Consider the following 12,291-nt stretch of genomic DNA (forward strand, 5'->3'; position numbering starts at 1 on the left):
TGTAGTATCTCTCATATGTTTCATTACAATAACATTTTCTTTTTTTAACCGTTTTTAATAAATATCTGTTGATCAGAAACTAGTGTTAGAAATCAATTTTTTTCATTTCATGGTTATTTTTTAAAATTCTTCCTCATGTTAGATGTGATGCCTTACAACAGGACATTGGCAAGGTCATAGGTCATTTAAAACAAAACACTCACTCCATTACGTTAACTTTTGTCAATGTTACCATAACTGAGACAGATAAATTTTTACATCAACATTGTGTGGAAGGAAAACATAAATGCAGTTGTCATTGACTGTGCAGTGGATCTGTAAGACAAAGACACATTTATTAATCAGGCAACATCACACACACACACACACACACACTCCCCACTGGAAAAAAAAAAGTTTATCCTTTTTCTCATCTTACTGTCCTTCCTCTAATTGTTGTCAGGACCTGTGGTCAACCATAACAATGGCGCCCAGGAGCCAAGTCCAAGTTCTCACCTATGAGCGATCGGTTCTGTATGTTTTTATATTGGGGGTTTTGTGCAAAGGAAACCCATGTGAGAGTTGGGGGGAACATGCAAACTCCTCACAGAAAGGCCCAGGAGAAAGCTCACCTGAGCGTTGTACAGTGCCCTAGGATGCCCAGAGCGTGGATCATACCCACATGCAAAGCCCGGGTTTGATTCTGGCTCAGGCCATTTCTGCATGTCTTCCCCTCTCTCTATCCCATGTATTTCCTGTCTGTCTAAAAAGTTCAAAAATATATCTTAATTTTTTTAAATTATTTTTCTCAGCTCTCGTTCACAGATGAATCTGCCAAAAAAAGACAGACAGTTGTAAATTATATTTATTTATAACACATTGATCATAACTAAATAAATATGTACGTTTTTGATATTTACATAAAGCTAAGTATAAAAATGCCTGTGAATTGAGTGACAGTTCAGTCATAAATCGTCATGCTATAATTTGCCTGTGTAGATTGGCAATTCCTTCTAGCCGTGGACATCTTTTCGAGGATGTTGTAAACACCGGAGATTTTAAGAGTGACTGTTAAGAGATTGACAGGATAGTATTAAATCCAGAGGTCAGTGAGTGACAGCATTTGGTGTTGTTTGTCACTGCATCTGTACCTTTGTTTATTGTTTATGGCATGATTTACCACGCAACAAACTTCATGTCTACCTTTCAAAAATTACAAACAGTAAATTTGAGGAAGTCATATGCTTACGGGGGCTACACAATACCCGGGGAGTTTATGCCTGAGAGAGGGCTAGGATAGTTTCATAAACAGGAGACTAACTTGACCAAGGCGAACGTGTAATCACTCACCATCTGTCAAATGATGTCATTGGAACAGATAGCACCCTACAAACATTTTCCCAAGTTTTTGTTGTTGAAAAAAATAGCAACTTTTTCATTCAATCTCAGTCTGTGTTGCCTTTTGCCCAGTTTGTGTGCATTTAGCAAATTATTTTGAATTCAGGATCTATACTATTCTATAGAACTAGGAATAGAAATGCATAGCATTAATCATAGCATTCATAAGCTTCTTTTGTTAGTACTAGGGGGACATTGTAAGTCACATCCATCTGAAGGCCAGATGGGGGTTAAACAACATTGTTTTCCTCAGCATTCATTCTCCATCCAAACACAATTTTTTCCTCACAAACAGTTACATTGTTTTAAACGCTGCATGAGATCTGGCTGCGATGACAGAGGATGAAATCATGAAATTGACTCAATACATTTTCTGTTAGGCATATAACTGTCTGTTATCACTCATCTGACATCACCAGTTGGAGGTCAAAAATCCTAAATGTATCTCAGACTGACATTTACCCACTATATTTTCTTGAAGTAAACTTACTGAGTTAGAGAAAGAATAAAGTTATGTAATAAATTGATGTTTTGTAGTATAATGGTCATGGGATGCAGTTTTTCTTTCTGTATGACCATTTAAAATACACATTTTTATAGCAAAGGCTCTTTTTCTTTCCAAATGTATTAATACATTATATTTGACCAACCATTTTTTCATAGCTTATTTTGAAAGTTTTTTTTTTCATAGCTTATTTTGATACAGGCTTTCATAATATTCTCTCTCAGTCACTGGAAGGTGTTTAAGAGGTTCTGTTATTGTTGACACAACTCAGTGTCAAATTGGCCCCGCTGTCTGTTACCAAGGCCCCAAGGCATAAGATGTTTGTGTACGATCACACAACCCTTCATACTGTATCTAATGACGGCACTGTGCATGAGTCATAGGATGTAATGTAGCATTGAGCACCTGGCTTACTGCCTGCCGGTCCTTACCTGTGAAAGAGGAGGACGAGACAGATATGTATTTGTGTATTTGGCTCTGTGACATGAATCAGCCAGATTCAAAGGATCTGGTGGACAGTAATTGTCATGTACACAGAACTTCAAAGGGGGGAGTGAATTCCTAACCTGTTAGGTAGCTTGTTCAGGTCACTTGAATTTTGTGGATAAAATAAATAGTCACATAAAATGTATTGTAATGTGTACAAATACGATGTACAGTCTACTTAATATAGAACACCAATTGACTCTGCTTACGTCAACATAAATGTAAAAAAAAAAAAGTTTGGGACTATAGTCTACCTCACCTCTGTAAAGGACATTGATGGGCGTGTTGAGTGGTCAGTGCTGTGTGATCCACGAAAGCGAGTCCCGCCGTGCATGTTGAGTCAGCTGGCACAACTTGTAACCTAGTCCACAGGACGAGCTCTAGCTCGTTGATAGATTCGACTATCGTAACTCCATTAAAGCATGTTTTAGTACCTTCGGCACTAATGCGGAGTGGGAAAGCATGTCGCGCAGAAAACAGGCAAAACCACAACATGTCGAGTTGGACCATAACATGTCTTTATCCGAAAACGTGGGTATGTTTCTTTTGGTTATTTCTATTCGAAAATGTACATCTTATGTAGGAAGTTGGTCATTCAATTTTTACCCTAAAGATTCAGAAAGCAATGAATAAACCTGGTTTCGATAAAACTTACAGTATTTTACAAACATGTTTCGAAACATGGTTTGATATAACTTACAGTATTTTATAATGTTGATTTTATCACAGCTATAGGCTAATTGATATCAGTTACTTCTCAATAGTTTGTATGTTAGTTTTGTTTCGACTTTTATTCTCACTTAACAAATAACTTTATGTTTTCTACATTTTAATGTTGGATGAATGTTTTGCATTGATGACAGCATATACAACCAGTTTTTAAATACAATGGATTCTAGTTTTGTGGTGTACTTTATTTATATTATAATGTAGCCTGTCTTTCTTACTTACGCGTTTCATGTTTGTCTTTATTGTAAGTGTACATGACGAACGAGCAATGACAACATATCAGAAACTATCAACATCTCAATATTGTATATTTGTGCCTGACACCTTTTCAGTTGTTTTCTTCTCATAGGCTCATACAATTAGACAAAAAAAAACTCTGAGAATGTGTAATGAGTTATTGTGTTGTACAGTGTCATTACTATGGATGGTTATCATTCATGTTTTTTTTTCTTTTTTAATCTTCATATTCACATTTTGACCATGACATCCCCTTCTTGTGTATTTCAGGGGATTTGCAACTTTCTTTGACAATACCTTCCTCAGTGGTCTTCAAGGGTTATGTCTGTAGCAGGTGCTGTGCTGAGTTTACTAAGCTGTCAGATCTGGGGGAACACAGGAAAGAATGCTCTCAAACTAATTTAGTCCTGATTGTGAATGAAAATGAAGACCCAGAGTTGCTTTCTGAAATGTTCTCTATTGGCTTCTCAACTCCTAATACACCAGGAGAACAGAGTCAAATGGTCAACAGTTTTGAAACTGAAGAAATCAATGATGTCCTTGAGGACCAAATGGAGGAAAGTGAAGAATCTATGGATTTTTCTGGAGTTAAGAGCAGTAATGGTAGTCTTGATAGACCAAGCAGCACCAGTGGCAGCAGCTGCAATGGCAGTAGCACTGAAAACATGACTGACAACATCTCATTTTCCTCCGTTCTCCCTACATCGCTACCTCAACCTAGCAACCCATCGGAAAAGAGAATGTTCTCATGGATCAACAGCAACGTCATTATTGAGAACCTTGAGAGCACCAAAGTTGCGGTGGCACAGTTTACACAGCTCAATTGTGCTGACTTTAGTTGTAGTGGTAATGGTAAGATGTCTGTCTCATCTCTCATGGAGCAGCTTTTGGCTCTGCAGTTACAGCAGATCCACCAGCTACAGCTAATCGATCAAATTCGTCACCAGGTTTTGTTGTTTGCCTCCCAGAGGTTGAAGATGTCAGAAGCAACCTCAAGCTGCACCCAGGACTTACCCTTGTCAAAGCAGGCCAATCAGCTCATGACCTTGAGCTCACATCTGTCCCAGCAGCTAGCTGCAGCGGCTGGTCTTACTCAGAACCTGGCCAGCCAGTCTGCTAGTATTGGTCACTTTAAACAACTATCAGCAATGGTACAGGTAGCCAAGAGTAGTCATGGTGACGGTACCCAGTCTAGTTCAGAACCCTTACAAAGCATGGGTAAACTGGTGAACTCGGCCATGAGTAAGCAGCTTTCCAAGAAGCAGTCCACATTTGAAAGCAGTCTATACCCTAAACTGAATTTATCAGCGCAAAAGAAGCAGTCCATAAGAGTATTTGGACCAGACAGCTTTGTAAAATCATTGAATGACTCCAGTCTACCTCATTCGCCACAAAACAATCAACCAGCTGCTTGTACAATACCAAGTCAAAATTCGGAGAACCCCAACACTTTGACATCATTGGCACAGCAAATTCAAGGAAAACCAACAAATACAACAGGTTTTGATCCCCAAATACCTTCCAAAGAGGCTTTCTTCAAACATAGATGTAGATTTTGCGCCAAAGTATTTGGGAGTGACAGTGCCTTGCAGATCCATTTACGTTCACACACTGGAGAGAGGCCATACAAATGCAACATCTGTGGAAATCGTTTCTCCACGCGTGGAAACTTAAAGGTACACTTTCAGCGCCACAAGGAAAGATATCCACATATCCAAATGAATCCGTACCCTGTTCCAGAACACCTAGACAATATTCCAACAAGCAATGGAATTCCTTACGGCATGTCTATGCCCCCAGAGAAAGCAGTCACATGCTGGCTTGATGGTAAACCACCTCTGATTGCTTTACCTACATCTACTGACTTGCTGCTTTCATCAAGATCCCCCAATCTTCTCTCTCATCAAGAAAGAGGAGCAGTCTGTCTCTATAAGCACACCTTTTAGACCAGAAATTGGTGACTTTGTTACATCAGAGAAGCATAACACGAACACTGACTTCACAGAGGCGGTAAAAAGCCCTAACCCTAGCATCAATCTCAAAAGTGAAGGTCTGAAACTCCCTTTAAACTTGGTCCCCAAAATGACCCCTAAAGCGGAAGGATCACCTGATCATCTAGCCACTGATATCCAGTCAATCCATGCAGATCCCAACAAGATGAAGAAGTTCAATACCAATTATTCCTTTGGGGGAGTTAATCTGTTACAGAGTTCTGAAACCTCCAAACTGCAGGAACTGGTGGAGAGCATTGACAAGAAGGTGGGTGACCCAAATGAGTGCATCATCTGTCATCGAGTATTGAGCTGTCAGAGTGCCCTGAGAATGCACTACCGTACACATACAGGAGAGCGACCCTACAGGTGCCGAGTGTGTGGCCGAGCGTTCTCTACCAAAGGAAACCTTAAGACACACCTTGCTGTTCATCGTGCCACGCCACCGTTGAGAGTTCAACACTCTTGCCCCATCTGCCAAAGAACGTTTACTAACGCCATGGTCCTTCAGCAACATATCCGCATGCACACTGGTGGCCAGATCCCCTCTGTATCCCTTCCAAACCAGAACAATACAAAGTCAATGGAATCTGGAGAAGACTTGGACAAGTTTTCAGATAAAGAAATGGAGGACTTTCAAGACAGTGGAATCATGCCACGGTTTGATTCATCATCTGGCAGCTCATCTCCATCTTCAGATAACATGGCAGCATATTCCTTTGATGGTAAAGAGATGAGCTACCTTGGCAAAGTAATGACGACGCATGGCAACTGCCTGAAGGAAGTAACATTAACTGAAGAGGACTGCCAGCTCTATGATTCATCATCTCTTTCCGGTGGCCTGAAAGGCTTTGCAGGCCCTGACACGATAAATTCAAAACAGCCTACATGTATGTCCCCAAACAAGAGTGTCTCTGTTGAGTGTAACCCTACATGGTTCCAGGATTCATACCATGCACAAATAAATTCAAGACCACTGCAGCTTAATTCCCCTGACATTGCAACCTTAGACCTAAAACCACTAAAAGATCTCAAGGGACCCTCAGATATGATTACCTCCTTCCATGAACAAGGCTTCTTAAAGAACACTGCATGCGATATATGTGGTAAGACATTTACTTGCCAAAGTGCCTTGGACATCCATTATCGAAGTCATACCAAGGAAAGACCATTCATTTGCACAGCTTGTAACAGGGGATTTTCAACAAAGGGGAACCTGAAGCAGCACATGCTAACTCACCAGATGAGGGATCTGCCTTCTCAGCTGTTTGAGTCTTCCAATCCCAGTCTTGCCTCCAGTCTCATCCCATCTGGCCAATCCATGAACTCTCCAATCATCATCAAGACAGAGGTAAACAACTTCCTGAATGTTTCAGGCAAAGAAAGGGACTCTTCTGGTTTGAGCACTGCCTCCGCCACATCAGTTGTTGATGCTCCAACACCTCGAAGGACACCTAAGCAGCACTACTGCTTGAACTGTGGAAAGACCTTCTCTTCCTCCAGTGCTCTTCAGATCCATGAGAGGACCCACACCGGGGAGAAACCTTTTGCATGCACCGTCTGTGGAAGGGCATTCACTACCAAAGGAAATCTGAAGGTAGGCTACACATGTCCACTTTCACTTCTGATTTGGAAACATATATAAACGGTTGTTCAGTTATAGCCTTCCCTATCATAAAGTGTTTGATTTTATACATTGACTCCGCCATTGTGTATGTATTGTAACTGGGCCTGATTTTGTTTATTTAATTGTTTCTCGCTTCCCCTTTCAGGTCCACATGGGAACTCACATGTGGAACAGCACCCCAACAAGAAGGGGTCGCAGACTGTCGGTAGAAGGACCGTTGACAATTATAGGGACCCATCCTGTGAGGCTCCCAGAACCTCCTCAAAAGGACATGATGGTCAGATCCAGCAATGGTAATTCCATGTATCTTTGGAACCACTATACAGATTCTCTCTCAAAAACCTTGACAAAAAGGGCCAATGATATCTCAATAATCCAGGCTGGGGATGTGTCCTATTGCTCTGGGCCAGTAGGAGCCAAGAGAACTTCACCTATTGGAGGCATAACTGTTGGTTTGGATAAGCTTCGCCACAATGACCACAACAACTCCTTAACAATGCATGGCAAGACTACAGCAGATAGTGATAGGAATTACTGTTTCACACGTTTAATAGAAGAGAGGAAGGAAATGATTGCCAATTAGGATTATACTGTAGTTTGATTTGATTTTGGGAGGGTAGTTTATGTTCTTTAGAAAGTTGTTAAATATTGGTTATGAAACTATTGGAGTCTCATAGTGAAGTATTCTCTTTCTAATGTGTTGTTTGCCTTTTGTGAATTTCTGTGTTGAAAAAACCTTTCTTAAAATTAGACTTTTCTACAGTCATTTTGAGGCGCTTATGATGCTAAAAGCATAATTTTACATTTGAATTGCTTTTCTGTCAAAAAAACCTCTGCTATGGTTGCTAAGGTTGGGAGCATTTAGTTTTGAACTCCTAATGGTAATGGCTGGTTGAATACTGATATGTCTCTGAAAGGTTATAATTTAAAAAAGCATAATTAAATAGCTAAATAATCTTAAAAATGTATTGTGAAACTGTTTAAATTAATATAACTCATGTGTCTAAATATTCTGAGTGTTATGTTTCCAATGTTTAACCATCACTTTAAATATTTGTTATTAACTTCAGTTGTATATTTGAGAAAGCAAATATATATTTGTAGCAATGTTTATGTTGTAGTTTAAACAGGTAGACTTGTTCGCATTGATATTTGTTTTTCCTTTATTCGTATTTTTTTCACATTGCAAATAAAGATGGAGCATTTACTTCATAAACATTTTACAATACTGCATTGGCAATTTTGGTAAAAGACAGACAACCTTGTTTAGTGCAATAGTTAATATTTTTACTGTTCACTGATAACAAAAAAATACATAATAATATTCAGAAGGGCAATGCTTTGATCATTCACATTCTTGTTTCTCTCCAAAAAACTCATAGGAGCATGTTTGTCCTGAAACCAGTTTACTCTGTGTAAGGTGTGTCCATGTGTGTAATTGGATGATAAGATTTGTTGTGACATTCTCTTTAAGGTAACAGCTGATGCAGGGAAGTTATGCAAACCGGAAGTATTTGTCTTAATAAAACTGATTGTGATTCATATCTTTATAATGAAAACATGAGTTAAATTCAGTTATTTAGAAGGACATGTATGAGCAGTACAATATTGATGTGTTTTGTATTTATCAAGTCTTTGTTATGATAATATGAGTGTTTTCAGATATGGTGTACATGTACATCTGTGCATAGTTCCTTCTTGTGTCTGAATGAAAGTCAGTAATTATCTTAATTTTTCTCAGTTTCTGAAATAAGTTTCATATTTTCATGTTTCAAAAATTGTAAAACCTTGTCTGTTCAGCAGTGAGTCCCATCTTTATCTTTCAATTAAAACTAATTCTAAATGCACCACAAATCTCCCTCACAGTCACTGAAACATTACCCCAAAGAGTCAGGTGCCCCCTTCTCTATGGTAGTGTCCTGGTGAAAAGCTCAAACAGACTCCTAACATCTGACCAATAATAGACAACTAATATGTCTATTGACGGGCAAAACCACATTCATCGCACATATCAAATCCTCTGTGAAAGAAACAGGGTCCCTGTGCTGTCACAACCTATTATACATATCTCACAGTCCCACTGACCAGCTGACAGTGCCGAAACCTTAAACCAGCCGTCCGCCATTAGCATTAGAACATGAGTAATCAACTGGAATGAACCACTGGGAAAACGGGAACAAAACCCACCCAAAGCCATTCAAAGACACGTCTGCTAAAGACTGGTCTGAATCCCATGCAGAGGCAGACACCGACAAGTACACAATCATACAGTATTAATACACACACAGACACGTGAACACACAATCACAAACATAAAGGGTATGATAGATACTGCACACATCAAAGTAAGTAATGGCAGGAATTGTATAAAACGCAAGGGCCTTTTGTATGGACCAGAAATAAGTTATTTTGTCATTTCAAACTATTCAATTTTAATAACAAAATAAAACAAGCTTCCTTGTTTCACACTGCAATTGTTTCCTTTTATGTTGCCTGTCACAACCGATACAAAGAAAACCCTGGACATTCGCAGAATACATTCCAAAATAATTACACCTCTGTCCATGATTGCATTGTGTAGAAATATGTAGTACCTGTGGTTGCAATCTCTGTATTTCAGAGTACATGACAGGACATGAGGGATGGGAGGGGCATAATGTGCTTAACAGCTGACTTTAAAAACTCATCACTGGCAAACAAAGGTGCTTTTCTGATCATTGCATATTTCACGGCAAAACTCCAGAGGTCAGCATGTTGTTTGCAAGAAGGCAGTTCCTTTGTATGCATTTGAACAGTGATCATCACACTTTTGTTGCCGTGCCAGTGGAAATATTCAATAACAGAAGACCTGCCAAACTATACACTCCTCCCCCTGACTAGTCTGTCTGATGATAACATTGTGATTATGGCTTTGTTGTCGGACGTGCCTGTTGCACAGATCATTTCTGATCACCAAGCTGAGGCAACCCTTTCATAGTGACTGGGGGCCATGGCATTTGAGCCTGTCTTTCTAGAGAGAGGTTGGGGAGCTTTAGCAATGTTCGCACTTCTATCCTCTCACATCAATTCATGCTCCAATGAAGGGCCAGCTCAGGCTCTCAGTGTCAATAGAACAAGAAATATGTGTATGTAATCTGGAAAATATATACTAAGAATCAATAATTGTGTGAAATGAAATGGTCCGTCTTTTTTGGAAGAATGTGCTCTATCATTATCTTATGTAACAAATCTTTAATTGAACCTCAATCATTGATACACCATATATCAGGGTTCCATGCCATTGTGTAGTGGTCTCAAAACTGTTGATGGTGACCCTTCCATGTTGCTGAGAGATAATAGACCAAGATTCAGAATAGTGGTTCTCACTGTCACATGTTTTGAATCCTCCATATTCATGTTTACACATGATCCTCATCACAGACGTGTGATCTACAGGTGCCCTTAAACCACCCTTTGCTTTTAATTAGTACAATACATTAAAATGTGCTAGTATTTGTATAGTGTATCAGTGTATTTAGTCTCCCTTCCATTAAACCCACTTCTACAAAATGCCAATAGTGTCCAACATATCTTTACAGTCATTCAAAAAGAGTGCTTACTAAAACTTTCCTTACTAAATCTCTGGTCAGGTGTGAGTGTATAGGTTATCTTGGCCTCAGGGCTGGCTAGTTCTCCGTCCATTTGAATATCACTCAACACCTGTCATCTTAACCTCATATCCAGCTAAACACCTGATCTCCACGCACTAAAACACAACAGTCCCTGCATACATGTTTTGATGGATGATTATGGGTAGCCTCTGGCTACCAGAGCGGTGCTACACCTGGTTGGCATTCCCCAAGGTTCGGTTTAGGTCCATTTTGATGTACAAGAGACGTGACAGTGTTTCATTTTGCCTAGAAGGACTTTGAAGTCTTATTCGTATTCTATGATAATTTGGGTGTGATAAGACTATCAAAAACATTGTCTGGGAGGATGAGGTTTTTCAAAGCCGAGGCAACCTCAAGACTACCAAAAAGAGAGACAGACTTTTCAAAGCGTTCTCCAAATCGATAAACTCACATTTTTATGCATAACCCTCCCTCCTTAGCATGTCTCAAAGGCACGCGAATAAACATTCAGATAACCGCAATAGCTTTATTAAAAGTAGTTCCTTGATTAAGACTGGATATTTAGTGCAGACCAAACTGACTGTTGTGGGTCTCGTGGATTCGTTTTTTGAATCGGTTTCTGGGGATATATTGTATTCTGTGGTAGGAGTGTGGTACCAAGAGTATTGCAAGGTGGTCAAGCCACTGATACTTGCCAGGAGAAAGGAGCAGAATATCTGCAAGATTACTAGAAATCTTAAATATTGGATTATTCGAAATGTAAACAAATATTTCACAGATGAATACATGGTACTAATTCTGACATTGTCTAGACTTTAGGAGAATGGAAGGCTCATTCAGAACTGATAAGACCATCCACCACTGAAGCAAAGGATGATGTGCACAATGACAAACACACTGTCTCCCTCTATCTTCACCTCACCTATTATCAGTAACCTATAATATAAATATGCAAATCCATTGCATGGACATTACAGTCTTCACTTGGGGCAATTCATCTCCCTAAAGCTTACATTTACATGGTAGAGAAGGACCATGCATCATTGTATGTCATTTTGAAACCAAATATTAATCAATTGTTCAAGCCTGAATTGGTCCAATGGTACATGATGTACAACGAGGCTCACAGACGTAACGCTGACGTGCATATTCAGCCGCCTTTTGGGACATAACATGATCATTCAGCTATGGCATCAAAATTCAGTAAGGTCTGAATTCTGCCCTTTTCACTTAGGGGCATAGTCAAGCTGGGAGCCTATCTGCTAAAGAGATCACAAGTGGGATCCCACTCCGCCATTTAACCTTGAATGGTCGTACCCTTACAGCACCTTTAGAATATATACAAAGAAATGCTAAATAGAATGCAGACACGGAAGTGTAACATGCTGTTCTTATCATTGCTTTACAATTTTACGGACACCACATAATACGTACTCAGTTTTTTTCTTAAAAATTAAAATAACTTCGTTCCAAATCAGCCCTGCTCTTGGGATTTTTTGCTCGTAGTGTTCCACTCCAGTAGAAAGTGTTACTTTATTGATCCCTGAGGGGATATTCCAACTGCAGAGGCAACAAAACATGCAACAAATGCCACTAAGTATACAAAATAAGGCTAATAAAGACAACCACATATACAATATCCTACTGTGACCTTACACAAATGTGAAGACTCTCTCACCTCACAGTCATATTTGTATACTGTTTCTGTGCAGCTGGGCTACACTGCCG

General features: G+C 39.5%; 1 protein-coding gene across 1 annotated transcript; it reads left to right on the forward strand.

The window, feature by feature from the left end:
* Positions 1 to 5,188: 5,188 nt before the first annotated feature.
* On the forward strand, positions 5,189 to 8,567 carry LOC146258764 (sal-like protein 1; the record flags this gene model as incomplete). Its single annotated transcript, XM_084671834.1, has 2 exons — positions 5,189 to 6,922; positions 7,098 to 8,567. Coding segments are annotated over 2 exons (2,172 nt in total), but the record flags the coding sequence as incomplete, so codon positions are not given.
* Between the last annotated feature and the right edge of the window lie 3,724 nt (positions 8,568 to 12,291).

The sequence above is a fragment of the Hypomesus nipponensis genome, chromosome 14, assembly GCF_054491055.1.
Source record: "Hypomesus nipponensis isolate SF chromosome 14, ASM5449105v1, whole genome shotgun sequence".
Taxonomy (NCBI): domain Eukaryota; kingdom Metazoa; phylum Chordata; class Actinopteri; order Osmeriformes; family Osmeridae; genus Hypomesus; species Hypomesus nipponensis.